Consider the following 21556-nt stretch of genomic DNA (forward strand, 5'->3'; position numbering starts at 1 on the left):
AAGTGGGAAGTGTTTCCCTCTCGAGCAGTTAAAGCGTTATAGGTGATGGAGGAGAGAAAGTCACACTGTTTATCGTTTTCAGTAAGCTAGAGCACTAGCATAGGAGCGGTCAGCTGCAACTACCATTAGAGTCCTGTCCTAAGCCAGGCAGGGCAGATCAGGCCCTGCCTCTCCACCTCAGCCTATAATCAGCACCAACCAGTGGTACTCTGGACCGGCCTGAAGATGCCATGGGTCAGCCGGACAGTTGCTGGTCAGCACTTGACTCTTGGCACCGGTGGGTCAGGTCAACACAGGGAAAGTTAAAATGTAACTGATGAGTCGAAGGTCATGATCAGCTTAGGGGCACAGCTAGGGTCAGTGGCGTATCAAACATGAGGGGGGCCCTCTACAAAATATGCTGAAGGAGCCCCTCACACTCATATCAGTAGGGGCTGAGGGGCCACCTCCAGTATAGGAAAGCCTGGGGACTACCAGCAACGTGGGGCATTTGTTATGCCCCTAGCTTGGGTAGTTAGTGAGTAGTGTAGGTGGTCAGTGGTGGCATGGCATCCTGTCGCAAGCACCATTGCTTGGTTTTACCAGCGAGAAAGAGTCACTCAAAGAGTCACACATTTAGCAATAGAATGTCACTCATAACTGAAACCAACAAAAATGTCACACATAAGTAATGTGAAAACTTGGCAGGCATGAAGTTGTCCTAACTTCTATTAATGTTATACAATATTTGACCACTAAAGGCGATTCCTCACACCACCACTGTGACTAAATATTTTTTTATTGGATTTTTTTTACATTTTAGTGCCAAGTGTTTCTTTTTGGCTGCAGTGGGCAATATAACAAAGCATATAGCAAAGACGTGTAGTGTGGCAATTCTATTCCACCATGGCTTTCCAGTGTACACAATTCAGCCACCTTTCTTTCTTGTGTAAACAAGACTGCCACCCACAGTGTGGATAGAAAGGATTGGTCTCTTCAAAAATGATTTGGTTGCTCTGGAAAGACACGATTTAGAAGCTTATCGAAATAAAGCTCTTTAAATGTTGGTGCCCTTGAGAAAGAAGGACAATATATTTTGAAGTCTCTATCAGTCGCCAAATATCAGAAAGGACATGACATTACGGATGTCTATATGGAAGCAAACAAAGGTGAGGAAACAGAGTTGCTTAATCTATCAACTTGGCTGTGCCTGGACACTCATTTTATACTGAACCCCAGGGACCCAAGGAGATTGTCAATGCAATGAATTTGTATCCAGACTACAGGGATTAGCAATCAAGCGCCACTATTGGCACAATGGCAGAGGAGGTGATCAGAGATCCACTGATTGTGCAGGGCTACACCAAAAGACACAGGAGAGGCGATGGGCTGCCACGAATTCCACTCTGCAAGAAGCCATAGAAACTATACATGTTGTTGAGGAGTCCAGCTTGTGCAAGAGACTGTTGGATGATGTAAAGTGGCATTTGCTGCTGTTTCAGACAGTAAAATGAATATCATCTGTAAAATAAGAAAAGACGCCAAACAAAAAGTGGAGCGGGGGTGGGGCCTGGGGGGTTGTGGGTCAACAAGAGCGCTACTGGTGGTGTAATTGGGTTAACAAACCAGACATGCTCCGCTGTGTTTGTACAACACTTCTGATTGTAAAACTTGTTTTGCTATTGGAAAGGAATGCAGGTGGTGTGGCAAACTGAGGCGTATAGCATTCTTCGTAGAGGTGTAGAGGTCTGTAGTGTATTTGAACTTATGGTCACAGCCTTTCATCCTTCTGGGTTCGATAAAACGAGTACCGTTTGGTAACAATAAACATCTGTTATTCAGCGCCAAGATAGCCTTGGGTAAAAGTGCGCTTTACAAAAATACACATTTTGTAATGTAAAAAGTTGGTCTCTTTCACTACCTCAGGTTTTAGTATATGTAGCAGTGCAATATTACTCTGATCGGGAAGTCTCTCACACAGTAGTAGCCAAAGTTCCACATTTTCTTCTCATAGCTTGTTGTGCCCTTTGCTGTTCCTAGTTTGTTTTACTGTGTGAATCCTGCCAATTGCTCACGTCACCTGCACCCCTTACTCAGAACACTACCTGTGTTTTCCAACCCTTCCGACTTCCCTATTTTGAACTCTTACGCTAAAGTACTTCCAAAGGTTACTAAAACAACGAACAGGCAGAGTGGTACTTAGTCAAATGTCTACCACCGACCTTTAAACTACATAACTTCACAGAAGGTTCAACACAAGTTGTTTAACTATTCACCTTCTGAGAGATCGGGCTTCTCATCTTCCTTTGCCTCAGGTTGCTGCGATGCTTTCAGTTGTTGAACAATACCTTTGTTAGCTTCCTTCAGGGCCTGAAACACAGTCAGTGGGAGATATAGTTACATGAAGGAAGCTGCAAAAATACAAAAAGTGTGGGCGGTGTAGAATTCTTGTAAACAATATATGATAGGATATTTCAAGAAATGTCAGTGGAAACCCTTTTAACCATGAGCTCATTAATTAGCCAAACCTATACAAGCCGAAATCATCTTTCACCTTGCTTAGTGTGGCTTCCTAATCCCTCAGGCAACTGACCATCTACATACTGTCCTGCACACAGCAGCTGAATCAGCACCCTCCTGATTTACTTATCACAAACCCAGCTTCCTCTCCAATGCCTGCTGCCTGCCCCAATCATGAATCTGCCCATACAAGGCTCCCAAACACTAGCACACCCTTACCTGAAGTTGTGCATTTCCAAGCCTGGGAAAGATGGAAGTAGGTAAGAGGGTTTGGGGAAGAGATGGGAATTGGTTTTGTTGTGATTTCACAGGCTAGGGGAGCCCACCTTCCTTCTTCCTGGTATACGAAACAAGACTTGGCAAGACCAATAGGCCTGTCTTTAAAAGAACGTGTGATGCATTAGAAGGAAATAATATTGGAATGAATATGTATTTGTATGGAAGCAAAGAATGGTATAATAATATTGGTGTAGGTTAAAAGGTCAGGTGACAGTTGCACCTTTAAGCCAGACCTAAAAATCTATGTAGGACAATGACTGCCCTCTTCCAATCTATGCTGCTGCCAGAAAAAACAATATAAATTATCTAGTTGTCTAAGATGCTATAACAGCATTACAGTGTTGTGTGTGAGCCCCTGAAATGTCAGGCTCAGGCATCTTGTTAAAGAAACAAAAACAATTATGAGAGCTGCGTAGGGGGCAAGCACTTTCTTGTGGGAGCACACAACATCTGCCCAATCAAAATATGTACTCCTGACTCCCAAAATGTGGGCGGAGTGAAGCCCCTCTCTACGAATGCTCACATAATTATCTGGCGACTGCTGCACTGTCAAGTCAGACCATAAAATTGTTTGAAGAGCTCCATTGTCTAAAATAGAAATACTTTGGGCTTGCCTAAAACATTATCTGAAGTGGTAAGCTCCAGAAGTGGACCAAAAGGACCAGTAAAAGAATTGTGAGAAATTGACCCTCCTACAGACAAGGTCTTCAAATATTTCCACCTTTTTTCCTAATCTACACCTCTACTTGGAAAGGGATAGTGGAGTCTACATTTTGTCCATTTATCTATCATTTTCTAGATGGAAAGAGAAATGAGAACACTTATGTCCACCTATCCCATTTCTTCTGACAGCTCAAGGTTCACAGTAATAACTTCTCCCAAAGTCAGGTCTGAAAAGTATTACCCCATAAGCAAATAGTCAAATAAATGCATACATTTGTAACTAAAAGTGCTATCATCACCCCTTAGCTAGCCACCATTTGCAATAGCATAACCGAACACAGCACCACAATGATTTTCAACTTAAGTTCAAGAATAGACTTATTTGAGAAGGTTAATAGGGTCATAAGAAAAATACTTCGTACAAGTAATCATTTAGTACTGCATACGTACAAGAAAAAGAAGTAACAAGTAATAATGGTATGCAATAACAGTTGAGATAATAGGAGAAACGTAATAAGTAATACAAATACAGTCAGAATACAGAAACTCGGTTCACAAAAATCTTAAATAGAAGTACTTGTAAGAAATGCATAATCGAAAGGATATTATTAAAATTATATATTAAGCTAAGCAGAGTCATATTCAAACAATAGAAAGTCAGGGAGGCTTAGTAACGTCTAGTAGTAAGGGAGTAAGTAAAGAGGTTTTCTTCACGCTATCATCTAAGAATTGTGTGATGGGACACCCAAGGTGTAATCGTTTTTTAGCAAGAGATATAGGCTGTACAAGTGCTGTATCTAGGTGATGATTATGGCAAATAGCATACCACCAAGCTAAATAAGACAGTTTAGAGACATCCTTCCAGTTTTTTGTTATCTGCTGAAAAGCTACTGCTAGTAACAAATCAATAAGTAGCAGCTGGGATTGTCCCCACTCCCAGTCCGGGGCCAAACTTCCTAAGAAAAGATTTGTAAAGGAAAGGGGGACTGTAGTGTTAAAAATAGTGTTGATTTGATGTCAAACCTGTTCCCAAAATTTAAAAACTTGTGGGCATGTAAATAACATATGTTTCAGATCGGCATCCTCCTGAGAGCATGTCCAGAAAGTATTGGGGCTTGTATTATGTATCTTGTGTAGGTGTGCAGGGGGAAGAAACAATCTGTTATGAATGAGTGTTTGTGTTGTGCTAGCCGCTTTAGATGATTTCCTGATTTTCATCCAAATTCTATTCCACAAGGAAACAGGCCAATGTATTTCCAAATCCGTGTCCCAGGAAAGTTCCAATTTGGTTTTATCCCGATTCTCATGGGGGATCATTAAGCGGGAATAATGTGCAAGTAATTATGCCATAGGAAATAGGATTGGGAAGGTTAAGAAGGCGTATTTGTAAATTTAGCATATGCATCGATAATTGCGTTACGTAAAGCTAAAAATTTAGGTTGAAAGGAAGAAGGTAAGTGATATAGGGTCTGTAATTTTGTGAATTGAATAGGTGAGCCTTGAACAAATATCTGATGAAACCAAAGTAAACTTTTATTTCTCCATACTTTCCAGTTTAGAGGTTTTTTGTTGAGAAGGATTAGTTTATTATGCCAAACTGTGGATTTGAGGAAGGTATCCAAGTCATGTGCAGCTAAATGGGGTGGGGCGGTTAATAACTTATATGATTGCTTAATTACTGGGGTAGAAAGCTTTTGTGGCTTGCGAGTGAATGAAAGATATTCATGGAAGGAAAAAGGAGTGATAAATGAGGTCTCAAGATCAACCCAAAGAGGTTCATCAAATGGTTGATCGGTAACCAAATTCGATAATTGTCTTAATTGAAAGGCTCTGTGATAATTGTGGAAATGGGGAAATGTACAGAATTATAGGCGTGAGCATCATTTTAATTGTGTCTAAACGACCCCACCAAGAGAGATGAAGGGAGTGCCATTTTACAGTCAGTGTTTTAAGTTTATCGGTGCATTTGTCTATATTTAGAGAGATAGATGTCTTTATAGAAGGAGAAAACCAGAGACCAAGATATTTTGTATTTAGAATTCCAATTAAATTTAGAGATGTTAAAGTCTTCCTTAAAAGTGTACTTGGGGGGGCGTGGCTAGCAGCCTAAGATGGTGGCAGCTTAGAGGGCGAGCTCCGCGGTTGAAGCGGCCTCTGGACAGATCCGACCAGCAATCCGTTACAGAATTTCACCCTGCGGGCAGGGACTGAGGCCCGGGGCCGGGCGGCACGCCCGACAGCAACCAGATTGAAAAGCCGACTGCGGGAAGTGCAGTTAGCCGCATAGCCCGCTCAGGCCATAAAACGAAACTGGAGCCGGGGACCTGCCTGGCGTGAAAGGGCCAACAGGAAGTGCAGCGGACTGGGCGAGGAGAGCCGGAATCGGTCGCTTACAAAGAAGTACTAGGAACGAGGGGGGCTCGCAGCCCAGCGCGACCGCCGGCGCCTCTGTGGCCTGTGAGCGAGAGACTGGCTGACGCGGACTGCTGCCCGGTGAGTGCGGGGAACGATCTGCACGGAGGCGGCCGGACCCGTATCCTCTGGGCCTGAAATCGCCATCCTGACTCCCGATCACCGTAGGGACCGGGGCACACATCTGCGAGGGTGCCGAGGAGGACATCGCGGCACCCTGTCTAACATACCGGGATCAGGAACTGACATCGCTCGGGCCGCGGGGGGCCTGGCGCGAGGGGCGCCTACTTCTTGAGAAGGGACGCGGGGGCGGCCATTGACGCGCCGAAGCGCGATCACACCGCAGAGGCAGCCGCACAACTACTGCCTGTGTTCCAGCTCCGATCACCCTGGGCACCCGTACCCCGTCCTCGGTGTACGAGGTTCTACACTTGGCGCTCCCCTGTGTGCGGCTGGAACATACCCGGCTGGGACCTGGAAATATCGGGGGCTACACCAAACATCCGGAGGCCACCAGTGGATCGGTTCAGGGGCTCACCAAAGGCATCGGTCACACGCACCACCCTGGCAACGGGGTATCTCCACTCCTTAAGTGACGCGGGTCTACGGGCCCGGCGGACCACGCGACGACACAGCCTCACCTGCTAGTCCCACCGGCGCACCAAGAGACGGGGACGAAGACAATAACTCCCTCGGCCATTAGATAGGCCCAACCACGCCCAGGGACTACTGACGCGACGGCGGGCCTCCACCGGGGCTTCTTCTGGAGGGACTTAGCTCCCTGAGAACTCTGTTCACAGCGACCACTGTAGTGCAATATCAGCTGCCATGGCGGGCAAAGGACCGAAGAGAGGCAACGCACAGTCACGACTCGAGAGGTACTCATATGACAAAACAACCTCTTCCCCACCAGACGCTAAAGCGCAGGCAAGCAAGACGACTGATCCGGCGGGAGGTAAAAAAGCAACCCTGGAGGACGTGATGCGAGCCCTGACGCAAGTACAGGCCACGGTGGGATCGATCTCGGCAGAAATAACACTGATAAGAGCCGACTTCCACAAGATGTCGGAAAAAGTTTCCTCGATGGAGGTGGTGACTAAATCTTTAGTTGAGGATGTCTCGGAGCTCCAGATTAGTGTTGACCGAATCTCGAAAGAAAATAAAGACCTGCGTGCAAAGCTGGACGAGCAAGAAGGGCGCTCGAGGCGGAATAACATCCACATTATAGGGGTTCCGGAGTCGGAGGACACGAGAGCGATGGACCTCTATGTGGAAAAACTGATCGAACAAGAACTCAAACCCAAGGGTCTATCCGCCTTTTTCTCAGTGGAAAGAGCACATCGAGTCCTGGGAGGACGTCCGAAGCAAGGCGTAGCACCGCGACCGATCATTGCACGACTCTTCAATTTTAGAGACAGGGATGCGATCTTGCAAGCGGCGAGAAACTCACCCCCAGTTAGAATTCAGAATTCTACCTTGGCGTTCTTTCCAGACTACACGGCAGAGGTCGCACGTAGGAGGAGGACATTCTTTGAAGTCAAGAAGGAACTGAGGGCGAGAGAACTTCCCTATGCTATGCTCTTCCCAGCCAAGTTGAGAGTAGTGGCGGACAACAAAACCTGGTTCTTCGACACTCCGGAGGCTGCACAAGACTGGCTAGAAGGATGGAGACAGACGGGTCTGCCTCGCCGTTCCACACGACCAAACAAGTATCGCACTAATGGATCCCGTTCAGGCTCCCAAGCATCCGGAGGAGACGTGGATCCACACTCCCCGCTGAGCGAGGCCCACGAAACTGAGAACGACGCCGAACAGTGACTTCCCGGGCTTACTAGACTAGAATAAGTGCAACGTTGGCCGGGCGGGCCGTCAAGGACACCGGGCGGAGGTCCTCCGTGGACATAGAGGGAGGCCGCCGACTCCAGAGAGTCCCTCACCCCAACGAGCAAGTACTGTGTTTGGGGTTTGGGTCAGGCACTCTGCTAAGTTGGGGGGGCGGGCAGTTCTGGGTCCGTCTAGCAGGGGGGCAGGGAGGGGGGAAGTTGGGAGCGGGGGGGTTTGGTTTTTTCGAATTGTTTTACAGGTGTAGATTGGAACCGCGAGGCACACACACAGAGTATGGCGAGCTCATGTCGAGGTATTGGATCGCATTTCCTATGGTACATAGATTCTCTCAACCACAGAAGCAATGGCACACAGTACACGGAATGACATGGGGAGGGGGGAACCTGGGACAGGGCCAATGGCACCTCTGCAACTTATGTCCTGGAACGTGAGAGGTCTGGGGGACAAGGTTAAACGAGGTTTGGTGCTACACAGTATTAAAAGGTTCAACCCGGCCCTGTTCCTATTACAGGAGACACTCCTCACAGGCACAGCCACACAAGCTCTAGATAGGAAAGGTTACCGTATGATCGCCCATTCGGAATTCACGAGAGGGTCCCGTGGGACAGGAATACTAATGCACCGATCCTCCAGGTTCATACTCCAATCCACGAAAGTAGACACGCAAGGACGCTTCGCAGCGGCACTTGGACAATGGGAAGGGAGACAGCTGAATGTAGTTTCGGTGTACATTCCACCGGCACTGCACACGATAGTTCTCCCGGAACTGGGGAAAGTTCTGTTGGAACTCCCAGAAGGAGACCTCATAGTAGGGGGGGATTTTAATGCAGTGGCGCACAACACACTAGATAGGTTTCCCACACGAACACAGGCTCCAGGGTCCTCCCGGCTGAATGACTTCCTGGAAGTGCAAGGCCTGATAGACTTTTGGAGGCGCCTACACCCAACTGACCAACACTACACTTACCACTCAGCGGTCCATGACAGTCTGTCGCGGCTCGACTATTTCCTTACACCGTGGCACGGGCTGCTCACTGTCGATGACGTACAGATTAAACCGAGGGGTGTCTCAGACCATTCCCCACTGACGCTGACTCTTTCCAACCCGGAACGGTCCCATAAGCGCATATACCCGATAGTCCCGGGTTACCTTAGGGTCCCACAGGTGACCAAAGCTCTTAAAACAGCGACAAAATGTTACCTTACGGAGAACAGAGGCTCGGTCTCATCCCCATCGATCCTATGGGAAGCCTACAAAACGGTTCTCCGAGGTCAAGCCATTTCCACTATAACGAGATATAAGCGCACCCAGAAATGGAACTGCTAGACCTAGAGGACAGACTCGCCAGGGCGAATGAGGTTCATATGACTGACCCGACCGGAGACACGCTACACGCACTACGGCTGTGTCAGCAACGTCATACTGATCTTCTGCGCCATAGAGTGGTTGAAAACATAGCGGCCACAACGAATAGGATATACGATGTGGGGGACAAGGCGCGCAAGCTCCTAGCCTGGTTAGAGAAAAAATGGGAGGGGCAGAGGACTATCTTACAATTGAAAGACTCTACGGGGGCAATGCACACCCGCCCCGCCCAGATAGTCGAACTCCTGGCTGATCACTTCCAGGCGGTATATACCTCTGAAATAGAGGTTACACGGGAAATGGCGGAGATGGCGCTTGTGGGAGTGCCCACCCGCACCCTGTTGCAGGACAATGTTGAAGACCTAGAATCAGACCTGACGGCTGAGGAGTTACAATCTGCTATCGCAGCACTACATCCAGGAAAAGCCTTGGGCCCCAACGGAATTCCGATTGAATGGTACAAAACCATGTCGGAAACGCTTACGACACCGCTACTCAACATGTACGTAGACAGCTTAGACCGGGGACACCTGCCACCTGATCAGTGCATGGCTACCATTGTGGCGATCCCGAAACCTGGCAAGCCCCCTGAGGAATGCGGCTCCTATCGGCCGATTTCCCTCCTCAATGCCGAAAGCAGAATCTTGGCGAAATTATTAGCCAACAGACTGTTGCCTCACCTTAGTCACCTCATTCATCCAGACCAATCGGGATTTATGCCGCACAGAAGTTCGGCTCTGAATCTCAGGCGCCTGCATGGTGTTATGGCAAGGGCTCCGTTATTGACAACCGACGCAGCAATCCTCTTATTGGACGCCAAAATGGCGTTTGACTTGGTGGAGTGGCGGTACCTCTTCGCAGTCCTACAGCATATGGGCTTCGGCCCAAAATTCATAGCGTGGATTCGGCTACTGTATAAGAATCCTATGGCGCGAGTGACAGCAAACGGACACATCTCGAGAGTCATTTCGTTGGCAAGGGGCACGAGACAAGGCTGCCCGCTCTCACCGCTACTGTTCGCCCTGGTATTGGAGCCCTTGGCAACTATCATTAGGACCACGCCGCTACTGCGGGGCATAACCTGGGGTGATGGCTGGGAGGACAGAGTGTCATTATATGCTGACGATATGCTAATATACCTAGCGGACCCGGCAGAGGGGATTCCAGTGTTATTGGCATTGTGTGAGCGGCAGGGAATTGCCTCAGGATACAAGATTAATTGGATGAAATCGGTGCTTTACATGCTGCATGGGACCCCGCCACGTCTGGAGGTGGACTGCCCCTTGGTGGTAGAGGCCGTTTCCTTTAGATACTTAGGGATTCAGATCACACGTGACCACGTGACCTTTCAGGATATGAACCTAAGGCCACTGCTCGACAGATTGAAAGCGGACGTGCGCCACTGGAAGACACTCCCGCTGACGTTGTTGGGCAGAGCGGCGCTTTTCAAAATGATGGCACTGCCTCGGTTCCTCTATGTTTTGGAAAATACGCCGGCACTGGTCCCGCCTTCCTTTTTCAAACAGATAGCAGGGCAACTGTCAGGCCTGTTGTGGGGAGATAGACCGGTGAGGGTAGCGCAAGTGAAAATGATTAGAGACTGGTACAGTGGGGGGATTGCACTCCCAAACCTGGAATTGTACTATTGGGCGGCGCACCTCAAGGTGATTAACCAATGGGTGCATGCACAGCAGGAGGACCCGGCGTACTTAGCGGACAGGCGGCAGCTTGGCACTAATACACTTTTGGCCCCGCTTTACCACAAAGGCCTGACGGCAAAATTGATCGGCCCGACTAAGCACACTGTAACACTGTGGCATAAAGCTCAATCTCGTCTGAAGTGGGGGGGGGGGGTGATCACACAGCTCACACCCTTGTGGGATTCTAAGTCACTGGGAAACTTGAGACGTAGTAAAGGATTTGACCACTGGGACAATATAGGGATCTCCACGGTGGGTGATATGTGGACCAGGGATGGGGTGGTTCCGTTCGACACTCTGAGAGAGCAGTATGAGTTGAGCACTACTGAGACATACCGATACATACAGATTAGACATGCATTGCTGGCCGTACTGACACCGGGTACTAAGGTCCCGGAATCGGCTCCTTTAGAGGACCGACTACTCACTGACTATATGGAGGCTAGCGCTACGTCCCTCACATATCGCAAATTAGTAAACAACCTGCCTGACCCATTACAGAAATTGAAAGAGAAATGGGAGGATGATGTTGGTGACCTGGATGAAGCAAGCTGGAATGCCGCAATGGCGTCGCCTAGAGAAGCGGGAATTTCAGCAAAATTCCGACTGATACAATTCAAGATACTACACCGAGTGTACTACACACGCACCACCCTACACAAATTCCAAAGGGCAGATCACCCGTATTGTTTAAGAAACTGTGCGGAGGAGGGAACGCTGTTCCATACACTGTGGTCCTGTCCAAATATAATAGATTACTGGAAGCGAGTGACACGCACGGTCGCCCAGACGCTGCAGCTCCCGGTCACTCCTGACCCTAGAATTTGTCTGTTAAATGTATGGGGCCCGACCAACTTGACACCACACGGGCGGCAGTGGGTGGTTATTGGGATGATGCTAGCAAAGCGAGATATAGCGCAAAAGTGGGGGGCGTCAGAGACACCGACTTTGGCACAATGGTGCAGAAACATGGACATGCTCATGATGATGGAGCGGGCGGTATATCAGCAGAGGGCTAATCCACGTAAATGGAATAAAATATGGTTGCCATGGAATGAATACAGGGGGGAGCCTTGTGAACCTCTACCGGAAGAAGAGGATGTAGATAGTTCAGAGGAGGATGATGATATGGAGTAAAAGCGGGAAGTGCGGGAGGGGCAGGGGTACGTGTAAAAGGGCTGATTTAGGTTCTCCCATGCCCTTCTGGCGTAGATGACGGTAAGATTACCTGTGGGTGGTGGGATCTGGCCCGCTGTACTGACACAACTAGAAAGATGATGTGTATTTAACATGCTTCTGAAAGACCAATCTATAAACCTGAATGTTGTTTGTTGAGTTATAAAAGAAAACGTTGCGATTCTGATAGAATGTGGCGGAATGTTGACGCCGCATATCTTAATACTTGCGCTGCTGATGATGTTACCTTGATGCAACAATAAAAACAAATTTAAAAAAAAAAAAAGTGTACTTGGTCAAGGGCAGTATCTCACATTTTCCACTGTTCAGTTTATATCAAGACACCAATCCGTAAGCTTCCACCTCTTCCATAAATGCTGTGAGTGAAGACTGTGGTTGAGAGAGAAATATTAAAATGTCATCAGCGTATGCTGCTAATTTAATCTGCTGAGAACCAGAAGTAAAGCCTGTTATAGAGTGGTTTTGGCGAATTCTAGACAAAAAAGGTTCCAAAGCCAAATTAAAAAGAAAGGGGGATAGAGGCCAGGCTTGACGTACTCCTCTTAAAGACTGAAGTAAGCGGAAGTGAGACCATTAGTAGATATGGCAGCTTTGGGCTCAGGATAAAGGAACGCAATTAAAGAGGTAATTTTCGGTCTGAATCCAAACTATTTGAGGGTGTGGAAAATAAATGGCCAATACAGCCTATCAAAGGCCTTTTCCGCATCCAAAGCTGCTTGACTGGGGGTACTTGCACAGCGGTTCCAGCGCTGTTGCAGGGAGGGTCTCCTCAGCGCCGCCATCGCCCTCGAGACGATAGGCCACGCCCCCACACAAGCCACGCCCCCTTTTCGCCGCTACAAAACGCAGCGCTGACTGCGAGCAGGCGTCTTAGACAGCTCTCCTGAGGCGGAAAGCCGGGAGTCTTCAGTAATATTTTAAAAATTGCTATTTGCACTCATTCTGATTTTAAACTGTGTGGTTACCTGTGTTTATTCTGATTGCTGCTTGACTGGGGGTACTTGCACAGCGGTTCCAGCGCTGTTGCAGGGAGGGTCTCCTCAGCGCCGCCATCGCCCTCGAGACGATAGGCCACGCCCCCCACACAAGCCACGCCCCATCCCCTCCCCCAGCCCCGCCATTAAAAATGTTCACTTCTCGGAAGCGCAGCGGACGAGCGCAGCAGGCGCGCCGGCAGCGCGCCAAAGGCGTGCCCGTCTGCGCCCATCCGTGACCAGGCCGCGCAAGCGCGAGCCACCCTGCCCGACTCATCGTTAACCATGGGGCCTCTCCTCCACTGTACTCTCAGGAGACTTTGCTCCATTTGAGGGAGCATGCGTGCGAAGGACAATTTTCTTTTGCCGCCACCGCCCTCCCTTTGAGTGACTTTGTGACCAGGGGTCTGATATCCGGCGGACTTCTCAATGTAAGATCATTGCCAAAACATGCCGCTGAAATTCAACTCCTGGTAGAAACTCATCAGTTAGATGTTCTTTTTCGACCAAGACTTGGACCCACCCTAACTGTGAAATTGAGCTCGACTGGGCTTGCCCGCAGGACTACAAAATCCTGCATCTACCCAGACCCAAAGGTCGGGGGGTTGGAGTGGGAATCATCTATAGAGCCTCCTGGCACGTTAACATCTTAGATATGGACCCGGATGTTGGGACTGAGCTCCTCGGACTTTCAATCAACAGTCAAACAGGAGTCACCTTCACGGCAATCATCTGCTACCGCCCACCGGGGGCTTTCAGTGCCCAGCACCACCAATCGCTACTCACTTCCCTGTCCAACATGGCGATTGCCCACAATAAGTTAACCATTCTATGGGATTTCAATCTATGGCCTAACGGTTCTTTAGATACTGGACTACATAACCTTCTGCTCTCTTGTGAGAGCGTGGGGCTGAAACAGCTAGTCCGAGAACCCACTCACAGGGCAGGACATATACTTGATTTTATTTTCTCCACCCCTCAGCTAGTACTCTTGAATGACATTCTGCCCATGGCCTGGACAGACCACTCTCTCCTTAAATTTTTCATTAATTGTAAGGGAACTAAAATACTAGCACACAATATTCCCTCTGAAGTTACCTACAGAGATTGGAAGGCTTTGGAAAGGCGTAGATCTACCGACGCTATGTTCCAAGTGGAGGACAGCATCTCCCCACACCGTCCGGCCGAGGATAACTATGAGGATTTTCGCCTCAAGATGTCGACAACCATTGACTCCCTAGCTCCATTAAAAACATGTAAGCACAAGGGGAGAGCATCAGCCCCTTGGTTTGACGACTCTCTAAAGCTTCTTAAATCGGCGTGTAAGCAGGCTGAAAGAAAATGGAGACAGGGCTACCTTGATGCTAACAAGCTAATCTGGAAAACTCAACTCTTGGATTATAAAAATGCGATTATGAAATCCAAAGCCGCTTACTATTGTTCCACAATTTGTACAGCCGCCAACAGCTCCAAAAGTGTCTTCCAGATCTTAAACAGCCTTATCCATCCTGATTGCGCAAAAAAAGTTACCCCTCCCACTCAACTTCTGTGCGACAATTTGGCGCTGTTCTTCAAAGATAAAATTGAGACCATCATTCGAAACTTAAGCATCCCCCCCACGCTGGTCGCCTCCATCGGCCTTGACACTGACCTCATTGGCCCTGGAGCCGCGAACCAAGAGCACCAGCCCATGGATCCCCTGTGGGAATTTCCCCCCATTACTGAGGTAGAATTTAACAGACTAGCTCATGGGATTTCCTCGGGCTCTCCTCTTGACCCCATCCCCCCTAAATACTGGAAGTCATCTGGAGAGGAACTTTTCCCCACTCTCTGTAGGATTTGTAATCAATCCTGGAGCAGTGGCCTAGTTCCTGCCCGGTGGAAGCAGGCTCTTATTAGGCCACTGTTGAAGAAACCTTCCCTGAACCGTGAGTGTCTGCAGAACTATCGGCCAATCTCCCTGTTACCTTTCCCGGCAAAAATTGCCGAGCGCTGGGTGAGCTCATGCCTCTCCAAACACCTGGAGCAGAATCATTTTCTGGACGAATTACAATTTGGCTTCCGTCCAGCCCATGGCATGGAAACAGCTCTACTTACTGCCATGGAGGACCTTCGTATGCGTGCAGACAGGGGTCAGGCGGTTGCCTTGATCCTGTTGGACCTGTCTGCCGCATTCGATACGGTCAACAATATGATTCTGCTGGAGAGACTAAAAGAGGCCGGGGTGGGCGGTACTGTCCTGCGTTGGTTTCATTCCTTCCTGCGGGATAGGAAGCAGGCTGTGTCCCTCCCCCCGTATCAATCAGCCTTCTCCCCGGTGACCCACGGTGTGCCTCAGGGCTCGTCCATAAGCCCGATTTTATTTAACGTGTATTTAAAACCTTTAATTACGTTAATCAAAGCCCACAAGCTAGGAGCAATCAACTATGCCGATGACACTCAGCTCATTCTCTCTTGGGAGGGTGAGGAATCGATTCCTCTGGAGTCGTTTCATGACTGTCTGTGAGACACAGCTTGCTGGCTTCACAAGAACTCCTTACAGTTCAATACCACCAAAACCGAGGTTCTGTTCTGTGCCGGAAGTCGGATCTCCCGCCCGTTTCCAGCTGAGTTCTGGCCCCCGGAAACTCTGGAAAAACCACAGCCGGTCACCACCGTTCGCAATCTGGGAGTTATGATGGATAACAAGCTCACCATGGAAGCCCAGGTCGCGAAAACAGTGCTTACCTGCACTGCTTTGATTCGCTCACTCCGCAAGATCTTCCCACTCCTACCCTTGCAGGCCCGGGCCTCAATTGCCAGATGCACCATTCTTAGTCGTCTTGACTATTGTAATGCGCAGCTGCTTGAGGCTCCGTCTGCACTGTTGGACAGACTCCAAAGAGTTCAAGCAGCGGCTGCTAAATTAGCCCTGGGATGGCCTAGGAGATCCTCGGCTACTGCGGCAATGGCTGAACTCCACTGGCTCCCCATGAAACAACGAGTTGCTTTTAAATCGCTCTGCCTTGTTTTTAAAGCTCTGCACGGAGTTGGCCCTGTTCCTCTGCAATCTCTGTTCGAATGGTATATCCCAACCAGAGCTCTCAGATCCACAACAGCCTGTCTGGTTAAAGTTCCAAGATTTAAAAAAGCCAGGACAGGAAGAAGATCTTTCAGGGTTACTGCATCAAAACTCTGGAACAGCTTGCCTCTGGATGCCCGCCAAATAACAGAACTTCCCCCTTTCAGGAAACGGATTAAAACCTGGCTCTATCCAAAATGCTAAACGCCAATCACTTTACTGCTCATTTCCTACTGCATTCATCTTAGAGAGTTGTCTTCAGCGCCAGGATACCTGCAAGGTGACAGTTGCGCTTTATAAATGTTTTAAATAAAAATAATAAATAAAGCAATTGCTGCCAATGAGACCGGATAATGTGACGATTTGGAAAGAATGTCAAAGAATAAACATGTGTTATCTGTGATATTACGACCTTTGACAAAACCTGATTGTTCTTTGCCAAGCAGCATGGGAAAATGCGGTTCTAATCTTAGGACTAGAGCTTTCGAGAAAACTTTGTAATCCTCATTAACTGAGGAAATAGGTCTATAAATCTTACAAAATCGTACGTCTTTGTCATCTTTCGGTATTAAACATATCAGAGCTTCAGAAATGGAGCCTGTGGAAGTGTAGGAAGTAATGAAAGAAGAAATAAGGGTATGTAAATGTGGGAGCAGTAAGTGGGCAAAGTGTAAATAAAATTACACTGTAAAGCCATCAGGGCCAGGGGCTTATCTTTTTAAGGGTTTTTAGAGGATTTAGCATTTCTGTCTGTGTAATATCAGTTTCTAAAAGATCTAAATTCGTTTGGGATTTAGTTTGTTTCTGAACTGTGGAAAAATATTGGGAAAGGTCTGCATCTGAAAGGTATGTTTTCTGGTGTATAAAGAGATTTATAGAAGTGTACAAATTCTTGGAGTATGTCAGGGTCTTTGAATTTTGTTATTTGGTTATCATCTATAATGGAGTCAATATGAAGTTGATTTTGCTTTATCTTTAGATAATTAGCTAATAATTTGGCGGATTGGTTCTGGCCACCATAGTATTTCGCAGAGGACTTTAATAAAAATAGGGAAGCCTGTTCAGTAGAGGTTTTATTAAAAGCAATCTTTGCGTTAATAAGATCTTTGAGAGAATCTTATGATATGGAGGTGTAGAAGGAATGCTCAAGTTTTTTAATCTTAGCGAGAAGTGCATTATTTAATGGGCGAGATGTTTTGCGTTTATTTGACACAAATCTAATAATGAAATCACGAGCGGTGGCCTTATAGGCATCTCATACTGTGTGAAAGAGAACATCATCCGTTTGATTTATACAAACCCTTCCTGGCCTTTCCCTGTGAAGTGCCCACTCCTGGGCACCCCCAAGGTGAAGCCAGGCATCCTAGCGCTGTTGGGGCCGTTGTGGAGATTAAGCAAGCTATTGCCCAGAGTTGCAGAGTGGGACCCATGATTAGAATAGGCACTGAGGCGAGAATTATCAGGTCCGGGGAAATTGAGCCCAAGACCCGCCGAGGCGGGAATTGAACCCTGGTCCGGGACAGACCTCTGCATCAGGGTCTTTCCCGCTCTAACCATTGAGCCACACTTCTCCGCCATCTTTTAGGTAGTGTGGGTTGATGCAAAATATCCAATTGAATCGAAACAGGCACGTGATCCAAAGTAAGATTAGGGCCTATGTCTGCTGAGAGCAAGGATTGGGAAACATTACATGAAATAAAAATATGGTCTATTCTAGATTGTGTTTGATGTGGGGGGGAGAAAAAGGAGTATTCTCGTGTAGGCGGATTACAAAGTCGCCAGGAGTGCAATAAATTCCTTTGTTTAATGGTTCGTAAAAAAGCTTTGTGTGACGTGTTTGGAATAAAGGGAGACTTAGAATTCCTATCAATAAACAGATCCCTCACTTGGTTGCAATCTCCTGCAAGAAGGACATTTTTCGACTGATATTTTAGCAGTAGTTGAGAGATATGGGACCGAAACAGGGCATCACTGCTGGTATGGGCATATATGTTGAGCAAAGATATAGGGGTCTTCCCCAAACAAGTGAAAACCCATCTGCCCTCTGTGTCGGATTCTTGAGAAACAAGTTTGGTGTTCAGTGCTTTATGGCATTGAGTTATAACCCCCTTTCTTTTGCAATCTCTGGCGAGAAAAAGACTTCGCCAACCCAGTTTTTAAAAAAGTTTTAGTGATTCGCTCTCTCTGAGATGTGATTCTTGTAATAACCCAATATTGGAGTCTAGCTTGGAAAGATGGGATAAAACTCTCTGTCTCTTGATGGGGGAGTTTAAGCCTCTGACATTCCATGTGAGAATTTTCAAAAACATGTGAAATAAGAGTAATGTAATATAAAGTGAACCAATAACATTCTGGATACTTTGAAATTTGGTACTTGTAGAAAACACAACAGGAAGAATGATAAAAACCATTTGAACAATCGTTATATTAAGTATGGTGGTGACAGGAACATGCTACAAAATTTCCATAACAATGTTAGTTTTGGTCTTGGCTTAAAGGCAGCTGCAATTTTAAGACCTCAGCTGTCTCTCGGACCACTACTGCAAATGATGCACCTTTTTCCAGTGGTGGCCCAAGTGGTGAGTCCAGCCCTATTTTAGTGGTATGAATGAAGCTCACTAGTCGTTTGTAAGTCTATGTAAAAATTGTCAGAATTAAAATAAGGGGGGAACGCCATTCCCCACTCCATCATCATCATCTCCCTCCCTTGGCTCCCTCGTTCAGAGTCAGAGCCAAAATGAAAAAGAAGCCTCAGCCCTGGTAGAGATATTGGTGCAGTACCAAGCAACATAACAACCATAAGCACTTTAGTAATTTCGTAATAACGACCCTGCACAGGTCCTAGAGCTGGAATAAACATGTACGGTACAAACTGCAGAAATCAGTCTAAGAGATGAGAATGTGCTGGGAAAGAACCCACCAGCAGTAACCTGACTTGAGGACCCTGAGATCCTTGAGGTCTAAAGGTGTGCCAGACGGATCCAGAAGCACGCAAGAAATCTGCAGCATGGCCTCTTTGAAAGGCGTCACAGATGGCCTGAAAACCTTAGAGAGCAGTGGTATCCGTTGGGAGAATCCGCTCGGCAATCAGGGATCCTGAGTGGCACTGACCAACATTGGGAAAAACCCATTAATCCTCTTCGTGGTTGTAGAGTGTCACGACGGGGTCGAGTCCCATTTCGCTTTATAAGTTTTCAGTTGGACTTCGATTTAGACCATTCAGTGGACTTCAAAAACAAGGATACCTTCTTGCAGGATTGACCCAAAGAGTCCACACTTGTGATGGGAACAACTTCTTATGTGTGTTGATGTACAGCTTTGCTTCACGATCCCGGATCAGACTATTCCAAGGTAAGTCCTGAGCACAAACACCTGAGACCACCTTCACAAACTGAAAACAATATCATTTTAGACTGCTCCTACCAACGTTTCTGTACAGAAATAGCAATATTTATTGGGTACATGCCATGAAGGCTTTAGAGAGAGCTTCTAGTGAGTGCCAGGCATTTTCCCCTTCCCTACATATGAAAAGGTAATTGAGGCTAGAAGAGGAGAAGGAAATATAAGAGTTGTGTTTTCGTACAACCACGATTGAAATAGGCGTAATTTTTGTATTGATTAAAAGCAGAAATAGAAATGCAATGTCTTTTAAAAAGACAACCAATCATTGTTCATTTTTCTAGAGGAACTATTTTAATGACTTCTATATTAGAATTAGTTAGTTGTTGTCGAACATCTATTTTTTAAATAACGTCTCCATCATTATAATGCCATTAAACTCATAATCATAAAATATTTCTAGCTTAATAGCAGAGATTTGTTATGCTCACGGATGTAATGAAAATGTCCTACTGGGGAAGTAGGAGTAAGTACGTTTTTTATGCTTATGAATGTAATGAAAATATCATGCTGTAAAACTAGGAATTAGTAATCACCTTTTAGTTATTGGTGAAAAGTATGTTGCAATTGAATAAATAACAGGACACATTCTTGGGTCGAATCAAACTGAGAAAGATTTGCCTGTCTGCTTTTTATGACTATTTCTATGAACAAAAATCTGATTTATGTTTGCTTCTTTAAAGTTTTGGTGGAATTACTACTTTGAAAAATCATAGTTTTAGCTGCATTATACACACACACACAAAAAAGTCTATATATACATACACACATACATACATTTGGGGAGAGGATGTAGCCTAACGGCTAGGGCAGTCAATCTCAAATCTGGGGACCGGTTTCGAGTCTCTGCAATGGCGCTCAACATCTTGCGTTTCTGGGCAAGTCACAAGTATCAACATCCTGATTTGCGATTTTCAAATAGCGATTTTTAAGAAATCGCTATTTGAGAATTGCGAATAGGGATGTATTTTAAAAATCGCATTTTTTTAGCGATCTCTTAATATTCCTTAATTGCGATTAGCAAATTGCGAATCACAATTAAGGAATACTTTCCCGTTCATTTCTGTGGGCCAGGAGGCCCATAGGAAGGAATAGGAAGTTATTTGCGATTCCTTAAATGCAATCGCAAAATAAGGAATCGCAAATTTTGCGATTCCTTATTTTGCCTTAATACATACCATTTGGCAAAATTGCATTCGCAAACGCCGAAATTCGCAGAATTTCGGCGTTTGCGAATGCAATTTTACTTGATACATATGGCCCTTAATCTCCCCGTGCCTACCAAAAATGAATGTGTCCTTATGTAACGCAACTGGTGCTCATGTAAAGTGACCGGATACCTTCGGGTCAAGTTTGCGCTATATAAACCGATGGGAAAAAAAGTAAAAATAACACACACACATAGCTAACAGTTTCCATTTTCCATTTCCCAGCTCTGCTGCTTTTGTCATATTGGGTGCACTGGGTACCAGATTTCGCTATGTCAAGATTTAGAAATTACATTTTGCAATTCATACTTCAAAGGCACTAGAGTGATCACCTTAGTCCAGGCCAATAAGGATACTGTCGCCAGTCCTGAACTTCTCACTTACAAATCAGAGTCTTCAGTTGTGTGAGTCTAATTATTTAAATGGAAACAAAACCCATCACCCAGAATACATTAGGATATCACACAAAAGCCCCATAATGAAAACAGTGTCCATAATGAGCTGGAGTGAGGTGGTCACCACATAAGGCACTCAGCTCAAAACTAAGTAGGGAGCCATTATTTAATTGCACTTGGATCATCAGCGTTCAGAAATATTCACTCATACTTCCCTCAATCGCTGACCAGATCTCTCAGCACCATATTCTGTGACAAAAAACTTACAACAACAAGCGGGGTTGCTGAACTGTTCCTGGTAGGAAAGAAGAAAAGAAGATTGGCTGTACCGAAGGGGTATATTAACACCCTTGGGCATCCATTAGGTTGGACATGTTTGCCTCACACACCCCGAGGGATGTCATGCTTCATCATCGGCGGTTGCTCCTCGTCGGGGAGGCGGTGCAATCCCCGACGGGCTCACCTCAAAGAGGGGCTCTTTGGCGGAGATCTTTTTGTCCAGCTGCCTGTTGATGAAGTGTGGGTATGTGGGCCAGGGCAATAGTATCCTAGAAATGA

General features: G+C 46.6%; 1 protein-coding gene across 1 annotated transcript in view; it reads right to left on the bottom strand.

The window, feature by feature from the left end:
• The window catches only part of ODAD4 (outer dynein arm docking complex subunit 4), a 109684-nt gene that overhangs the window by 14428 nt on the left and 73700 nt on the right, over window positions 1-21556 (bottom strand). The window contains exon 11 of the mRNA XM_086920493.1: window positions 2256-2349. Within this exon, the coding sequence (XP_086776619.1) occupies window positions 2256-2349 (94 nt within the window). The remainder of the gene's footprint in view (window positions 1-2255; window positions 2350-21556) is intronic.

The sequence above is a fragment of the Lissotriton vulgaris genome, chromosome 5 (genome assembly GCF_964263255.1).
Source record: "Lissotriton vulgaris chromosome 5, aLisVul1.2, whole genome shotgun sequence".
NCBI lineage: Eukaryota > Metazoa > Chordata > Amphibia > Caudata > Salamandridae > Lissotriton > Lissotriton vulgaris.